Raw genomic sequence first — 19,743 nt, forward strand, 5'->3', positions numbered from 1 at the left:
TCTTGGGTATTTCTTCATAGCAGTGTGAGAATGGACTAATATAGCATTGTATATCAGAAGTCATATAAAGATAGAAGAATATCAAACAGGTACATTTAAATTTTGCCATGAGGTTATGACAAGTCACTCTGACTTTAATAAGCAAACCACCTGAGCTGTTTTGTTGTCTTAAGTCTAGCTAGCAAAATAAATCACTGTCTATATCAATGTAGCAGTACATGGAAAGGGATTTGTAAATTCTGTAATGTCATAAATATGAGTACTATTTTTTTACTAATGGAAAATTTTTAAGTGTGGCTTGTTCTTGTGGCCAGTGAATATGAACGTGATGGTAGCTACTATTACAAAAATACCCCCTCTTCTTTGCTCTAGAGGATGGTGATTCACCAGCAACAGTTTCTTTTTAGGTACTTTGAGATCAGGGAATGCTTTTCATAGTTCCATATCCCAGGCATTTAGCCTGCCATTTGCACATTAATACATTTTTCTGAATGAATTAATGAAACTATGTGACTGTTCTGGAAGATTCTGCCATATTCCTACTCTGTGAGTGGTGGGAGGGGGAAGCCAAAATCAAGAAGGCTTCACTTAATTATTCTTATCCATTCATCTTCTGAATACTCTTAGGAATCTTCAATTTAACCAACAGTCTTAAATAATCTTACTAAGGATTTTTAATACATTTAATGAGTTATAAGTCAAGGATAAGGATAGAAAATTGGCAGTCCATAGATGCATTTTGTTTGGTCCTCTCAATGTTGACATTTCTCAGGATTAAATAATTATAATAAAAATTTGCTGTCAGCATTCAAAATTTATTCTAGTTCACTTAAACATGTATTTCTTTTCTCTTTTTCTTCTCCAGCCATACTGGCCTCTTTTTTTTTTTTTTTGTAAAATACCACATTTACTCTTAAATTCTGGACTTGGAGCTGGCTTTTTCCTATGCCAGGAATGTTCTTCTTCTAAATATCATCATGGTTAAATCTATCACTGTCTTAGTCTTTGCTCAAATGTCACCTTCTCTATGAGGCCTCACCAGATTGCCGCATGTATAATTTCATACATCATGCCCCACAAAATTATCCCCATGTGCTTCCAGTCTCTCTTACCCTGCTGCCTTTTTCTTTCTTTCTACTGCATTTTTAATCTAACATTTTATGTGGTATACTTGTATATGTTTATTATTTATTTTCTGTCTCCTCAATATATTGTAAGCTACATGAGGATTAAGATCTTTGTGTGTGTGTGTGTGTGTGTGTGTATGTGTTTACTAGTGTATTTCAGGCAATTGGAATAATACTTGATAAATTAGGACTATCAATAAATATTTGTTGAATGAGTCAATGAAAACCCCAAATATATGGTTCCTTTTGAAAAAAAAAAAAGTGCTATCTGTTAACATTGGGCTTACATTCCTACATCCCCCATCGTTTGTTGGAACTGAGAGCCAGCAGGTGCTTTAGGCAAGACATGCATGCTTTCCTCAGTCCTCTACAGCCATCACCACCACACTTGTCTTCCCAGTGCTGAGCCTTATCTGCATTAGCATTTATCTTCACATTTCCTCATTTTTTTTTACAGTAAAGAGGAAAATTATGTTTAGTACTCGTGTCTATATCAAAAGAGGGTAACAGGGGATAAAGAAAGATCTAGAAACTTATATGTGTATTGAAACAAGGGGGACAGCATGTTTCTATGTTGAAGTGATCTATGTGTTAAACATGTAGAATGTATCTCTTCATATGTCCGCCTAATTCATTCATTTGAATTATTTTTCTGATGCCTGGCTTTTGAATGTCTGACCTCTGCTCTAAATAGTCATAACTGCCACTTTACTTAAAATTCAAAGATGAGAAGTATGGAAGCATACATTATCAGAAAGAAGATAAATGTTATGGAAGCTTACAATAAGATCAAGTATCTTGAGTAGCTAATAGTAGAAGTTAGTTATTTTACTGTGGAATTTTATTACATTTTAAGTTGCCAACCCACACAAAGATAATCCTTATGGACATCTACAGAGAATGACATTTTCAGTTAGCTAAGATGCTATCACTTTGGGCATAAACTTGCATTTATAGCTGGGCATGTAAAGCATACAGATGCCAATTGGTTGGGACAGTACTATTAGGCATATCCCCTTAGCCAATAATGCAAATAAGTTAGCCTTGCTACAGCAAAATTTTGCCTTGCCTTTGAGGAATGGAAGCAGGTTAAAGCAGAGAAGAGATGTCAATATCATCCATACTTTCTGTCCACAAAACTAATCAGAAAATCTTTGATGTTTACTCAGGGTAATACCATAACTGAAATAGGTGAATCTATGAATTCTTAATTTAGTAAATCTGTTAGAAACGAGGACACCATTTTCAAAAGCTGTTCCATTAATTGACTTTTGTGTAAAGCATTGTCTAGCACTGTTTCAGCACCCAGTATTGACAGAAGTGATCACTTGTGTCATCATATGGCACACACTCTTCTGAACCTCCGTTTGCTTTTGGCTACCTGTCTTTCTATTTTGTACACTCTCCCTTTGAATATTTTTAGGTTCGTAACACTTTTATGTGATTATCATAGTGTTAAACAAAAGTTATAACTTACTGTCTAGGATTATTTTACATATAACATATAACTGACCCTTTCCAGATGTTTTTATTATTATAAAACAAGCTTATCAAATAGAAAAAGTGAATAACTTAGAAATAATTTTTATTAAATTGTAATTATTAACCTGTTAGCATTAATGTCAGAATAAGATAGCTGAGCTGTGCTGTAATTTCAATTACAAAAATGTGTGCTTATTCTTCATTTTGGAAGCCCGCCAACTAAAGAATATATTAGGCAGTGAATACAACATGACAAGCCATTCAATTAAGCAATTTCTAGTTGGTCAGATACATCTTCAGTCAAATTTAACCTTTATAAGGCTTATTCTTGGTCTCTGCTTTGTAGAGATTACATAATTGTTTATTTTAAATGAAAATTATATTGAGAGGGATATAATCTAAGTCACTGAAATGTTCACTTCTATCAATTTTAGGTTACACACTGCTAGGTAAGAGGAATTAATAAAAGTTTAGAAAGCCTTCATTCATTTTCAAAATAAACTGCTAGTAGAGAAGCTACCTTACTTTCCAAACCTTAATAGAATACATTTTTATTGATAAATTTCTAATTCATTGACTTTTGTCATCTTTCAATTAATTGCTTACATTTTTGTTTTTAATAAGGTTTTAAAAGTTCTTATAACCATTTATCACAACTGTGAACTGACTTGACTTAAAACCATCAGCAAAATAAATACCTGTATTTTAGTAGCTACACATAAGCAATAACTGGATACTATGTAAGTGCCCCCTGACCTCCTGAATCCTGCTTCAATTTTGTTTAGCCTCTGTTTAAACTCCTGAGGATTATGTGAGCAACCAGGATGGCTTCCAAATAAATAGAGGGATAAATAACCCAGGTGTGTCCTCTTTGTGCCAGTAATAGGAACTATGCCAGCTGGCTGCCCTCTGGCACTGTGCATAGTGAACAGAATATTTCTTGCATTCTCCAAAAGGAAACTGTAGTAAAAGGAACACAAATGGATTGGATCATTATTCCCATTTCTCAGAAAAGGTCTGTGCAAGAGAAGGGCATAGACTTCATTCTTTGCTTTATGACACAAGTTTATTAAGGTTGCCATTGCAGTGATTTTTGTAAATGAAGGAAGCATCAGAACATCACTGAAATACATACTACAATTGGGAATTACAAACAGTAATAGGATATCTTGACTTGGTAATGAGAACAGAAAATGAGACTTCCCTAAACTTTTTCTCAGTACGTATGATCTTATCTAAAACTTGAAATGTTTGTATCTGCACAGAAACCCAACTCAAATATCTCAGTGGGTTAAAACAGAAAAACATACCTCTCTTGCACTACCTTGTGCAAGGGGGCTTTGCACATCATAATCACTGAGGGCCACAGGCTGGATGGGAGTGCCTGCCTCATACTTTCATATTATCAGATGAAGGGCACAAAGCGGTGGCCAAACACATGCTGGCACTTCAGGCTTGCTCCCATGTTGCTTTTGCTCACATTTCATTCATCAGGTAAATCACATGGCCACACCTAGGTACAAGAGGGTACAGAACTGACATTTGTAAATAACTCTAAAACTACTAAACATCCTCATGCTGAGTTTGTCTCAGTTTAAGGAAATGTCAGGATCGAAAATCAGTGCCATGTGCTGGGTTTTGACAGTAGTCAGATCATAAGCATATTCTTATTTAGTAGGAAGGAGGAGGTTTATAAAATCAAATGGTATAATGATTCTTCTAATTTGTATGTTCATTTTTATTAACTAATAAATTGAGATTTAGGTTTAGGTATAATTATGTTCTTCTTAGGTAATTATAAACCATCAGTGGAATGCGCAATTTGAAATATCTGATTACTCCCTGACAAAGAGTCTGGAAATAGATGAGAAAAAGTCTTTGTGAATCACGGTTCTGATTAGAGTGTAGAATTATGTGGCCAGGAACCAGATTGTTAATAAGGTGGTAAAGCCCATTTATGCTAGAGGAAAAGGAATATTAAATAGATAAGCCATTAAGTTAATTTGCTTATATTCTGTTAAATATGGTATTTATAGATTGTGTACATATTTAATTCCATGATTTTCTGTGTTAAAAGTGATATTAATTCCTTATAGAAAAATTTGAATATGTAGAAATGAATGAATACAAAATATTATAAAATGAAAAACGTATGAAGTTAGTTACTATTAATATTTGGACACACTTTCTTTTAGTTGCACATATGTGTAAATATGTCATACATATATCATCTATAGTATGTGGACACTTTCCTATGTCTGTATTCTTCATGAATATTATTATATTTTTATTAATAACTAAATAATGTTTCATCACCTGGATGCATGGCATTCTATGGTTCAATCAAATTAAACACCCTTTATTTGAAATTTAGGTGTTTCTAGTCCTTCATTATAATAAATAATGACCCATAGAAAACTTTATATGTAGATCTTAGCAAATTGGTCGGAATATTTTCTGAGAGTACATTTTTAGAAACTGACTTACTTACAGAAGGTGTTTGGTCATTATGTAATATAATTGATACATATTACCAAATTTCTTTCTAGAAAGTTTGCATTATTACCAGCAGTGTATGAGAGCACTTGTACAAATTTACATGGCATATATATTGAACCTATTATGGTAATGCTTACAGATAGGCTTTATAAATCTTTTAACTGTTTGCTAAATTTTGAAAGATGGGTTGTTGATCAGATGGATTCTCAAACTTGGGTAAGCCTCAGAATCACCTGGAAAGCTCACTGAAAACAGATTGTTGGGCCCCATTCACGGAGACTCTGATTTAGTAAGTTTGGAAAGGGGTTTGAGAATTTGCTTTGCAAGTAAGTCCCCGGATAATGTTGATGCCCTGGTCAGAGGATTGCTTTTGGAAGAACTGTTGAAATTGACTAATGGCAGTTTGTTTTAAAGTAATAGTCTTTATTATTCAATATAGTAAAAATATGTGCTTATTTAACTTTAGAAGCTAAATATTTTCTAAGCGTATCACTTTTTGTGTTAGCCTTTAATTGTATTCTAAAAGTGTTTCTTAAAATAATTCCTTCTATGCAAAATACTGTGCATACTAAGAGAAGATAAATCTAATCACTTCCTATGTTTTTAAATCAAGCAGATCTTTTATCTATGTTCTGTTAGTTTATGACACAAATAAGTTTAGTTTAGAAATATAATGTTAAAATAATGACGTTGTGAAGTTTGTAAGTGAATGTTTATGGCTGTACATCTTTTTTGTTCGTTTTATGGCTTCAGCCTTATGAGTCAAAGTTAAAACAGTTTCAGTGATAAATTTAAAATACATTAAAACTATTTTGTTTTATATAAACATCTAGAATAGAAACTTCAAAGACTAGATAGTTGATGAGTACTAAGTTAAAAATATTTAAGTACATTTGGGGAAACATCATTTTGCAAATATAATCCTTCTCCCTACAGTCTAAAGCCCAAGAAATGAAAACAAACATAAAGGTCAAATAATTGAATAAATATATGAGTAAGAAAGACTTTTCCTGACCCATTCTTATTTTCATACTTAGACTGTGAATGTCAATTAGCTCAATCAAGTCTTGCTGATAATGTCAGCTGTCAGTCACTCCTAGGTAGCGATGTGTGAAGTTTGTCAGCGGGTAATGGGCCATTTGAGTGATGAATGAAATAATGAGGGCACAGAAGCCTAAGCAAAATGTCTCCATTTTTGGTAAATTCCTCTCCACATGGGAAATTAAGACAAGGAAAGAAAAGCCATATAAAATCTGTTTTAATAGGGTGTTTATTTTTAAAATATCTATCTTAAAATATCTTTTAACTTTTTATTTTTAAAAATTAATTTAAATGGTCACTGATGAATTATCATTTCCCAGTAGTATTGATCAGTGTAAGCAACACTAGGTACTGCAAGAGATAAGCTTGCTCCCAAATTCACATTGATATTTTGACTTGAATTGAATATTTAAATCGAACTTCTTCAGAAGTTTATCAGCAGACTTTCTGAGTCCATGGACTATCTATACTAATAAGACCTTGCTTTATATCTCTGAATGAAGTGTAGTTTCTTTCTTTAGGTTTAACACATTTCTTGTTAGTGTTCTAGTAGGTCTTTATATCTGATTGCTGTTAGAGTTAGTGGAATATTTTTCTTTTCTTTTGTTTTCTTTTCTTATTTGGAGACAGTGTCTCACTCTGTCCATTCAGGCTGGAGTGCATTGGCACAGTCCTGGCTCACTGCAACCTTCGCCTCCTGGGCTCAAGCGATCCTCCTGCCTCAGCCCCCCAAGTAACTGGGAGTACAGGTGGGAGCCACCATACCTGGCTAATTTTTGTATTTTTTGTAGAGATGGGTTTCACCACATTGCCCAGGCTGGTCTCGAACTCCTGAGCTCAAGCGATCCACCTGCTTCGGCCTACCAAAATATTAGGATTACAGGCATGAGGAATTGCACCCAGACAATATTTTTCTTTTATATCTTCTGTTAATTCATTGCATACTAGCGAAACTTACTAATTTTATAATTTGTCAGATGTAATCAGCCATAGTAAAATGGCCTCTTTAGTTTCTTTTTCCTTTTGGCTTGTCTATCTAATCATCTATCAATGTAATCATAATATCTGTAATTAATGATAATTTTATCTCCCCTTTTCCAACAGTTTTATTGCTTATTTATTTGCTTATTATCTTTTGCATATTTTACTCTAGCTTTTTCCAATGATTTTTTTTTTTCACTTTTGCTGTACCCTTCACAGGACTGTGAATCCTTGGAGTAGAAGGAATGTATTCTACTTATATTTGTGACCTGGTAATTAACATAATTCCTGAAATAGAGTAGATACTCAAATGTTGACAGAATGCCTGATTGAATAATTTTTCACTTCCACTTACAAATTGTTTGGGGCAATTCCTGTGAATGTTAGTTCAATGAACAGCAAATAACAAGATAGGGAAGCAGAGACCTCTGTTGAGTGGCACAGATCTAGGGTTGGGGGGGAAACCTGGGTACCCAAGGGACTCATGGGGAAAGAGGCCCAGTAGATAGCTTGGCTTCCCATGGGATGCCTAACTGATGTGTCACTCAAGTTAAGAATGAGGTGCCCATTGGGTCTTTGACATTTAAAATATTTTATTATTTTTTATTTTTTTCAGGGTACAAGTGGTAATTTATATAATTTGTAACGTTCACATCAGTATAATTCAGGTACCCATCACCTTAAATGTTTGTCTTTTCTTTATGTTAGAAATATTTGAATTATTCTCTTCTAGCTATTTTGAAATGTACAATAGATTATTGTAAACTAGAGTCACCCTACTGTTCTACAGGACACTAGGTCTTATTTCTTCTATGAAGCTATGTATTTGTACCCATTATTCAGCCTCTCTTCATCCTTCCTTCTCCACTGACCTTTTCAGCCTCCAGTAACCACCAATCTATTCTTTATCTTCTTAGATCCACTTTTTTAGCTTCCACATATGAGTGAGAACATGCAATATTTGTATTTCTGTGCTTGGCATATTTCGCTTAATATAATGAAGAGATGTCTGCATTCTCATGTTTATCGCAGCACTGTTCATAATAGCTGAAATATGGAATCAACCTAAGTGCCCGTGAATGGGTGAGTGAAAAAAGAAAATATGGTATATATATAATGGAATATTATTCAGCCATAAAAAAGAATGAAATCCTGTCATTTGCAGTAACATGGATGGAACTGAAAGTTATTATGTTAAGTGAAACAGGCCAAGCACAGGTCTTCCATTTTTTTAAACATAAGACTATATTTAATTCCAATTGGCCCATAAAGCAATAACTTATTTTATTATTGGTACTGGGACATATAGAGATAACCAGCCATTAACTGGTTATGAAACTGGGATTTGGGGGGGTAAGATTATGTCAAAATCAAGTCTGCTTCAATCAATATACCAGGAGAATATTAAACTTATAATTTGATTAATATAGAATTATTTCATAAAAAATAAGTGGAGTATGAAATAATTCATGATGAATTTGCTTACCAGCTGAAATTAATGTGCCACTAGTTGCAGAAATAATAAAAATAGCAATATAAATAGATAACGTTTACTAAGAATTTAATGAATGTGTTAGGTGACTAACATGTGATGAATGCTTTGCAGAGATTATCTCAATCTTCATGCAGCGTTTAAGACAGGTATGATTGGGTTTGCATTTTACAGATAGAAATATATATATATATATATATATATATACGCATATATGTGTGTGTGTGTGTATGTATGTTTTGAAAGCTTGTTAAATAGCTTGCCTGAGTTTGCACTCGTATGTGGTGGAGCTGAGTTGCTAAGGAAAGCCATTATTTTAACCCTGACTTCTATTTCACGTAGAAATCTTTAAAATAAACACCAGTGCCAGAGCCTTACTCTTAAATCATTATTTAATTTATTTGGGGTGTGACTCAGTGATACTGGTATTTTTTTAAAAAGCTGCCTAGTGAGTTCAATGTGCACTTTGAGTTGAGACCAATGAACTATTAAAGCACACTGCTGAGAGCTTAGCTTTGCCTTCCAATTGTACCTTGTCAACACAAAAAAAGGCTATGGTTTTTTTGCTTGGAAGAATAATTTTAAGATTTGTTTTACTTCTTCCATCCTGTACACATTGTTCTTATTTATATATCTCACATTTACGTCACTGATCTTGCCTACCCATGTATTGGCCATTGTCTCCTGAAATATTTCAGCATATAGGCTGGGTGATATAAGAAATCTGATGTTTACCTCTGCAAGTGAATCTATGCTTAGATTGGACTGTTTTTATTAGGGTTTTGCTGCTCTTGATGTAAATCTTTTTATAAATAGTTGTTCAGTTATCATCATATTTTACTATTTTTTTTTAGCTCTACTAAATAGGCAGCAGGACCTAGTTGATTAGGTTTTATTAAATACCTCTTTGTTTTATATGATGATTGGTTTAACAATGCTTATAAAAATTGCTGTGTTTGTGGTTTCAGATATTTTCATGCAGTACAAACAACTATATAAGACTGGATTTGGATCCATCTTGCTATATTTTCTAACATACTAATTTATGTTAGAAATTCCTTCCCCTATTTCCAACCCAAGCATCATCATTAAAATAAAATACAAGCAAAACAATAGAAAAATAAGCAATCGGCATAAATATGCAATTCAGAAAATATGAAGTAAAGCAAAGAAATAAAAAATATAGAAATGTTTAACTTAATTATATATGAATTGGCAATAAATTTTTTCACAGGTTTTTTGTTTTATAGATATAATATAGTATATATGTTCATTATTTATATTGCCCTAGGTGTTGCTTGTTTTAGAATGTAAGCTCCATAAGGGAGATAATTTTGTCTATTTTGTTTAGTGGTATAAGAACTGAAACTGGTGCCTATCATAAAATTGACACTCAATAATAAATATTATTCAAAGGAAATAACTATTGAAAGAATGGATTGTTTTAAGTGCATGTGTGTATGCACATGTGTGTGTATATGCCATTAACAAAGATATGGTGAATTGCACCCAGTGCTACGTGACTGGCAGAAGTATAATTGGTACAGCTTTTCTAAAAAGCAGTCTGTGAAAAGGGATCATGTTTTTCTCAAATATTTATTCTATTTGAATTATTTACAGTTCTGGTACTATGCTTTAAGGAAATACTTAGTGAAGTGCAGATTTATAGACCAAATACTCTGTTCATAACGTTGATAACCATAAGAGAGACAAAAATCACTGAATAAGTAAAACGTGGCATTCATCATTCCTTCAAAACAGACTAAATGATGTGAAAATGCAGCACTGATAAATGAAAAATGAGAGAAGATAATAGAGCGTGGTTCCAATTTTGTAAAACTTGAGAGAGAAAGATGGGAAAATATTAAGTAATTAAACCACAGTGTTAATAGTAATTATATCTGGGTGGTGAGACTAAGCTAGCTTTTAGGTTTTTGTAGTATTATGAAATGCACAAAATTTCTATATTAATATGTACTACTTTGTTAATTAGAAAAATATTATTTCAGGCCGGAGGCGGTGCTGACGACGCCTGTAATCCCACCACTTTGGGATGCCAAGGCAGGCGGATCACCAGAGGTCGGGAGTTTGAGACCAGCCTGGCCAATATAGCGAAACTCGTCTCTACTAAAAATACACAAAATTAGCTGGGCGTGGTGGCATGCGCCTGTAGTCCCAGCTACTCGGGTGGCTGAGACAGGGGAATTGCCTGAATCTAGAAGGCAGTGGTTGCAGTGAGCCAAGAACCCACCCCTGCAATCCATCCTGGGCGACAAAGTGAGACTCTGTCTCAAAAATGGAAAAAAAAAAAAAAAAAAAAAAAAAAAAAAGAAAAAAGAAAGATTTTTCATGCCTAAAATAATGTTTGAGATAAATAATTTTTGAATGCATAAATGGGTGCAAAAATTCATGATATGAGCCTTCTGTCAGAGCAATTTTACAGAATTAGCTAGTAGGGGATTCATAACTTGTTTTTTTGAGTCGAGTTAAGTAATTAATCTCTCCTTCATTATGTGTGGAGTGCTTATTCGTAGCATGTCTTTTTTCCACTGAGCAAGGACTACTTTCTCATGGACTGAAAATGCTCTTTGATCTGTAGCTATGGTTTGCTTGGTGGAGAGGGAGGTGACCAAGAAATGATATGTGGATTCTAATGTGTGTGATTTGACGGGATTAATAGAAACGGTTTACTTTCAGTAAGTGTTTTTAAATTAGTCCTGTGTCCTTAGATTTAAAAAGAAAATCGTAATCAATCAATTAGCAAATGTTAACTTTGTTACGCAATGAAAGTGTTTTTAGTCTGCCATGTATAGGGGACAAAAGGGGCATAAGAATTATGGACTTTTGACTGCTGGCGTTGTTGTTGGGCCTGGAAAGCTTATTTAAAAAAAGACAACCAATAATATATGACAATGCTATATTGTGCTTCATTGGAATTCAAATAGGGAGTATTTTCAAGTAATTTTTAACATGTAGCTTGAGGCTTAGAATTGTAATTGGTTATATAAATTGATATGTGCCTTATTTAAAATTTTATCTTTTTAAATATTTTCCTCAAAACTGAAACTGGAAATGAAGGACTTCATGTAAATTCTGGGCAAATATAATTATAATGTTTATGTTGTAATTTAGTATTAAATCAGAGTATCAACATGTGCAGTGATTTTAATATTTAACGCAGAGCTCTTGTTTAATATTTTTCTCTAGGATTCAGAATTTCCCATAGATATGCAACCAAATGCAAACCTGAATGTTTGTAAAGAAAATCTTTCTCCAGCAAAATTTGACTACAAGCTGAAAAATATTTTTAGACTCCATGAACTTCCAGTGAGCTGGTAGGATTTTTGATGTTTTATTAATACTTTTGAGATTTTATTTTCATGTCAAAATTTTGGTGCTCTTACAGCCATTCATGGTTGACATGGTGTGCTTTTAGCCTTTCAAAATTGCTACTCATAGCAGTGAAAGAATTTGCTTATAGCTGCTGTAAGAATCTTAAAAGTAATTGGTTTAAGCACTTGGTGGCAGTACAGACTAAGTGCACTATTATGTATTTTATTGTAGAGGTTGGAGTAAAAATGCACAAATCATTTGTAGAGAAGTTTCTAGGATTACTTTAAAGATAGGATCTCAGCAACTATGCATTTCATTTGTTTTTTTTACTTACCAATTTTACCAATGTTCTTTTTCCCCATTAATAAGTTATTTTTACTTGTTATGAGGACTGTAATTTTGTGAACTATAACTACGTAGGTTTAAAGATGAGACTTAGTATTACTCAACATTTATTGAAATAAATTCTTTTAAAAATCTGCATATTTATATTCATAAACATTTATTTTAAAACTTATAAAATGGATAGTATTTTTATTCAAAATTAAAAAAATTTCTGTAGAAAATATGCATATATAATCCTTATAATTCCATGGTACATTTACATTTAATTAAGTGGCCAGCTTTTGTTGATAATCATGGATACATCATTTTCATTATGGTTTAGTTTATATAAGTAGCATTATTTTCTTGCATTTTGTCATAGAGTCCCAAATTTATGTAACTGATCTTCAAGAAATCTAAGACTTGTACAAAAATATATGGCATTTGTTTTGTAATTGCTCCTATTATTCTTAAGGAGGACTAATGACTCAGAAGAGACATTAACCACTCTTTAACATATATATTTTACCTGTAGTGAGTATTCCCTTTTTATTTGCAAAACTTCCTCTGCTCTTGATGACCATATGGCATGTGCAGTCTACTTCCTAAACCCCATTTGTTGATGATTTCCTGGTAGCAAGAATGTTGTCTCTGGTATATGTCATGAGAACATAGCACATATGAATACTTCTGTCATGACCAAAAGCAGTAGGTGAATGAATTGAAAACGTCTGTTAGTAAAGGGAACCATAAAAATGATACATTTATACCTTAGTATTCTATTTCAAGATAAAACAAGTGCCTGTACTCATATGCTAGTCTTTTGCTGTAAGGTCACGACTTTTTCTTAAATGTCTATTGATTGGAATTCTACACGATATTTCTTACCTAAGCTATGACAGTAATGAGTCTTCTACAATTTCAATTTTTCATTTCTTTTATCTAAAATAAGAACTTCAAACAACTTCAGTTGATCTCCCCACCTTTTTGTAACATTAATTTTCATCGAAAGCAATTTTGTTTATCATTCTCACTTTTCATCACCATAACTAATGCTAATACTACAATAGCAAACACAACTGGCTTATAAACAGATTTAGGACCAAACTCCTGTGACTGTTTATAATCATGAACCTTGGCAGATGAGTGTAGTCAGTGCTGGTCTACTTGTGTGTGATTGGAGAGCTCTGAGCAGTTGGAGTTCAATGAGTGCAGCTTGTGTGTTTTATGGAGATAATGGGACATATTGGTCAATGCAACAATTATGTGGAGGTTAAGGGAAAAGCTTCTATTAAATGAAAATGTGAAGAAGAAACAGAGGGAAACATTTAGCTCTTAGTCAAAGGGAAAATATGGATTTCAGCTTCATTTATTGCCAGCCTTTGGAAAGACAGCTGTCCTGATTACTACTACTGCAACTCAAAGAATAATGTTTTCGTTAACAATCTTCACTAGTTAACCTATTAGGAGGGAAGGCTGTAGCATTATTAGTTTGTTTATTGGTAGAATAATAAATCGGTAAAAGAAAATCAAACACTAGTCTCTTAGGGTAACATACCTCAGTGGAAGATTAAGTTGTGACTTTGGGACAACTTATTTACATGGGACACTTTTTGCCTGTCTACTTCATTTCCAATTGGTCTCATTTTCTGCTTCCTTATACTACTATTTCTTTTTTTGCTGTATGTGTTTGTCATTCTCCCAAAAGTAGTAGTTTATTCTGCTACTTCTTTCTCTGTACTCTCATTCTATACTACCAATCCTTAACTAGACATGATATAAAACTCAATTTAAAATTATTAGTGTTTCTCAAATAGTTTCATAATCTGTGTCCTTAATTTTAAAACCAGATACCACCCCCTCTACAGATACACACATACAGAATCTTAGTACTTAGTAAGTCTACAATACAGTGTTTATTGACCCAATTATATGCTTCTTTAAGGAAAAAGACAGTTTTTTTGCTTGGGGACTATGTATTTTTGAAGTTTATTTTTGTTTGTTATTGACCATCAGTGGAAAGAAAGTTCTTCAGCTATAGTGTATAGGTTTCTTAACTTCAAAAATATAGCAATAAAAGTAATGGCAATGACAATGGAAATAATATAAATAACAATGCTTTACTGAGCCTCTATAAGTACCAGGATTCAGCTGCTATATACACACACTATCTCTGACCTTTATATTTCTATAAGGCAGTTGTTATTTTTCTCTCTCTGTCTCTCCTTTCTCCTTCTCAATCACACACATACACGAGACTCAGACACCTTGCAAATCACAAAGAAAGAATTTGTGTCAGATCTGGTTAACCCAAAGGCAAACTACAAAATAGTGAATAAGCCACACATTATTTTAAATACATAAAATGAAAAAATAATCTCTGTTTTTATAGTTGGGCATACAATTTTGCCAGTAATACACAACTCTATGTCCCATGATTGGGGCAAAATGCATGACATGCATGACCTAGGATAATTGCTATAAACTTAAATATGAAAATAAGTAGCTAGATTGTGTTTAAGTGTAGAATAATTATGTATTTTTTCCTCCGGAAAAACAGATTTATCAAAATGTATTTTTATAATGTTTTTCTAACAAGGTCATAATAAAATAAATGCATATTAAAATCCAGGTAATTTAAAAATCAGTGATGTCTTACTAGTTTGCATTTTCATAGAGTATGGTTTCATAGGTCGAAGAACCAGAAAGATTTTAAATTAAATTAGTTAAGAGAGTTTTTAAGCTCTGATTTAGGTAGATGTCTTTCTTCTACTCTTACAGGTTGCTTCCCATCAGCCTACAACATGTCTTCCAGTGATGGCCACTACTTGTTTGTTTGTTTGTTTTGTTTTTTTAGATGGAGTCTCACTCTGTTGCCCAGGCTGGAGCGCAGTGGTGTGATCTCGGCTGACTGCAGACTCTGATTCCCAGGTTCAAGGGATTCTCCTGCCTCAGCCTCCTGAGTAGCTGGGACCACAGGCGCCCGCCACCACATCTGGCTAATTTTTGTATTTTTAGTAGAGATAGCATTTCACCATTGTGGCCAAGTCGTTTAACATTTTTTCTTTCTTATCCAGAAAAGTCCCCATCAAACCTATGCTGTTTCTTCATATCCTGCTCATTGTCTCTAAGGAGGCTGACAAAAGTGCGGACTTAACTGACAGCCTCCACTTGTCCTTGCCATTCTCTCCTGCCATCAGGTTCTCTTGCTTTCCTCTCCCAAAACTGCTCTTGCCAGTCATTAGCCACACCCCATGTTCACCACCCATCATCACTCACTCGTTCTCATTTTCTTCACCTCTGAGCTGCAGTCAGTACAACTGACCACTCCTGCTTTTCCTCTCCTGACTCCTATTATTTGCGAGCTCCTAGTATTCCTGCTGACCCCCAGGCTCATATCTTTCTCAGCATCTTCAGTGAGCTGCTCCTCTCTGGCCAGATTTCTGGTTGATAAGTTGGCCCTAGACTCAACTTTACAGCTTCCTCTTTTCACTCTCATTTGCAGGTGGCTTCTTCCATTCTCTGGCTTTAAATACTTTACATATGGTGGTGTCTCTACCATGACGTCTCTCCTGAGCTTGAATATCTAATAAGTTTCTCCAAATTTTCATCTGTCCAAAAAATAACTTTGGTTTCCCCGCAGAAAACCTAATCTTCTCCTTACCTTCCTTATTTTTGCGAAAGTACCAAATCTGTGTGAACTTACTTAAGCTAAAAGCCTAGGAGTCATTTAAAAAATTCCTCATTCTCTCACCCTGCAATTCCCACCATTAAATCTACCAGAAAGTCTGATAAGCCTTTCCTCCAGAATATATTTAATTGTTTCCCACTTCTTTCTATCTGTATTACTATGGTCATTTCTCATACTCTTGCAAAAGCCTCCTAATTTACCCTGTCTTACCCCATAATAATTACTCATGTCACAATAGCCAAACACATTTTTAAAATGTAAATCAGATAATCAGATTTCCTGCTTTAAATACAATGACGTCTCCCCCTTGTTGAAAAAATAAAACCCAAACTTCTTACTGTGTGGCCTTTGCAAGATGAGACTCTTGCCTACCTCTTTGGCTGTATATTCCCACTCTCCCTTTCCCTATCTCCTCAGTGACACCAGTCTTCTCACTATTCTGCAAACACACCACACTTATTCCCACTCCAAGGTCTTTCCACTACCTTCTCCATGGACTCCCCGTATTACTTCTCCGATTTTTACATGTCTAGCTCATTCTAATCTCTTTTAGCCCAAATGTTACCTCTTCAGAGAGGCAGTGCCTGAAAAATCTAGCTAATATTTTACTCCTCACTCCCTTAGTCACGTTCAGTCCTTTCATTCTACTTTATTTCATTCTTGGTTCTCAGTAGGCATGCAGTGTTTTCCTAGTTTATGTGTGGCAGAGATGGGTAGATGCTCACCAGTCCAGTTTCCTCTTCTCTGAGCCCATTGGGAGATTATATCTTCAGTTTGGAATTGAACTTGGGAATTTTGCCATGTGCCTAAAAATAAACCAAAGGCGGTGTACATCACTTCCAGACCTAACCCCTAAGACTTCCAGTGGGATTCACTGTTGACTTTGAAAGTTCTAAGCCATGTGATAGAAGAAGCATGGTTCCCTGAAACATTTGTTGGTTGTAGAGTTCTCCAAACTTTATCAAGCTTTAATTTTCCAGACTAATGGGCTATCTCTTTGTGAAATCAGATGTTAGGCCATATATGAGAAATGAATTTTAAAAATAAAAAGATTGAAGAGATTTTCACATTCACTCATTCACACACACACAAATATTGAACATGTGTCAGGCACTATTCTGGGCAGTTAACTAACCAGGCACAAATCTGTTCTGAGGGAGATTACATTGATTGAGGGAACAGTTAATAAGCCAATAGTGAACACATACTGTATTTGATGGCCATAAATGCTATAGAAAAACATAAAGCGAGACAGAGGGAAACTGAGTGTAGGATGATTTCAGTTGTAAAGAGAGTGGCCAGGACTTTTTTTGAGAAAGTGATATGTGAGGGAAACCTGAAGCAGGTGATGAAGTGAGGCGTGTGGAGCACTAGGAAGAAACTTAGAGTCAGAGGGAACAGCAAATGCAAAGCCTTGAGGTGGGAGCATATCCAAAATATTGCGGGAACAGCAAGGGGTCCAGCATGGACAGAATAAGTGAGCTTGGAGAATCGGAGGGGGAATATAAAATTAAGTACTTGGGGATCAAAGAGGCTGTGACTTAGGACCTTATAAATCATAGTAAAGAGAACTTTGAATTTTAATCTGAGAGTGTTAGGAAGATATTAGAGGATTTTGAACAGAAGAATTACGCAATTTTACGTAGGTAAAAACAAAGTGTCTGTAACTACTGTGAGGAAATTATGCTGTTATGGGGGTTAAGAATAGAAGCCAGTAGACTAGCAACTATTTCAGTAATCCAAGAAAATTATAAGGTTTCCTGGACTAAGTTGACAGTGATATAGAGGCTAATGAGTAGTCAGATTTTCATTATTTTTTTGATAGGAGAGTCCACAGGATTTTCTAATGAACTGGTTGTGGAGTGAAAGAAAGAATTTAAGAATGATTCCAAGGTTTTTGGCCTGAGAACAGGAAGAATAAAGTGACCATTAATTTACATGGGGAAGACTAAGGGAGGAACAGGTTTGGACAGGTTTGACATGTTAAATGATTGATGGTAATTAAACTAAGTGAACTTAGATATACATAGGACACCTTGGACTGTGCTATGAGCAAAGTTCACAATTGTGTATGCTACCTAGCGAACAGGTTCATGTCAGTACTATTTCATGTATTTTAATTGAAACAGACACCAGAAATAAAGTTACTAAGTAGCTTTTACTGTGAAAATATGGGCATTATAGAAATGTAACTTTTGGACATGAGTCAATATAAAGCTTAAGTACTTAATTATACATATCCATATATAAACTATATTAATTAAATTATATGTTTTCATAATTAATCACATATTAAATTATATGTTTTCATAATAAGTTCACATTTTAAAATGTGAGTTTTGAAATTAAATATCTTGAAAATAATTATAGATATTTATATTTTCCAATGGTTATTTATAATAAGTTTAAATTATGTTGTAATTTTCATGTTTACATCCCATCAAAACAAATAAGCAATATATTAGAGCAAAGTCTATATTTAAATTTTGCATTTCTGAGAGAAAGAACTTATACTCCATTAAGCTTCAAGAAAATTCCCCTTAGGAAGGTGATAATTACATATAATTAAAACACTTGTGATCATTATTTATAAATATTTTACAGAATAATTTAAAATATTTTCTATAATATAAAGATAAATTCTGCTAGTTTTTTATTTTTTTATTATTATTATACTTTAAGTTCTAGGGTACATGTGCACAACATGCAGGTTTGTTACATATGTATACTTGTGCCATGTTGGTGTGCTGCACCCATCAACTCGTCAGCACACATCAACTCGTCATTTACATTAGGTATAACTCCTAATGCAATCCCTCCCCGCCCCCCATGATAGGCCCCGGTGTGTGATGTTCCCCTTCCCGAGTCCAAGTGATCTCATTGTTCAGTTCCCACCTATGAGTGAGAACATGCAGTGTTTGGTCTTCTGTTCCTGCGATAGTCTGCTGAGAATGATGGTTTCCAGCTGCATCCATGTCCCTACAAAGGACAGAAACTCATCCTTTTTTATGGCTGCATAGCATTCCATGGTGTATATGTGCCACATTTTCTTAATCCAGTCTGTCACTGATGGACATTTGGGTTGATTCCAAGTCTTTGCTATTGTGAATAGTGCCACAATAAACATAGCATTAAATAGGATTCCTTATTTAATAAATGGTGCTGGGAAAATTGGCTAGCCATAAGTAGAAAGCTGAAACTGGATCCTTTCCTTACTCCTTATATGAAAATTAATTCAAGATGGATTAGAGACTTAAATGTTAGACCTAATACCATAAAAACCCTAGAAGAAAACCTAGGTAATACTATTCAGGTCATAGGCATGGGCAAGGACTTCATGTCTAACACACCAAAAGCAATGGCAACAAAAGCCAAAATTGACAAATGGGATCTAATTAAACTAAAGAGCTTCTGCACAGCAAAAGAAACTACCATCCGAGTGAACAGGCAACCTACAGAATGGGAGAAAATTTTTGCAATCTACTCATCTGACAAAGGGCTAATATCCAGAACCTACAAAGAACTCAAACAAATTTACAAGAAAAAAACAAACAACCCCATCAAAAAGTGGACAAAGGATATGAACAGACAGTTCTCAAAAGAGGACATTCATACAGCCAACAGACACATGAAAAAATGCTCATCATCACTGGCCATCAGAGAAATGCAAATCAAAACCACAATGAGATACCATCTCACACCAGTTAGAATGGCAATCATTAAAAAGTCAGGAAACAACAGGTGCTGGAGAGGATGTGGAGAAATAGGAACTT

At 34.2% G+C, this 19,743-nt stretch overlaps 1 protein-coding gene across 4 annotated transcripts in view; it reads left to right on the forward strand.

Moving 5' to 3' along the window:
• SPAG16 (sperm associated antigen 16) overlaps positions 1 to 19,743 on the forward strand; it is a 1,157,251-nt gene that overhangs the window by 200,150 nt on the left and 937,358 nt on the right. For all 4 annotated transcript variants that reach the window (XM_065526049.2, XM_045368377.3, XM_045368378.3 and 1 more), the window contains one exon: positions 11,830 to 11,957. In XM_065526049.2, the coding sequence (XP_065382121.1) occupies positions 11,830 to 11,957 (128 nt within the window). The remainder of the gene's footprint in view (positions 1 to 11,829; positions 11,958 to 19,743) is intronic.

This window comes from Macaca fascicularis, chromosome 12 (assembly GCF_037993035.2).
Source record: "Macaca fascicularis isolate 582-1 chromosome 12, T2T-MFA8v1.1".
Lineage (NCBI taxonomy): Eukaryota > Metazoa > Chordata > Mammalia > Primates > Cercopithecidae > Macaca > Macaca fascicularis.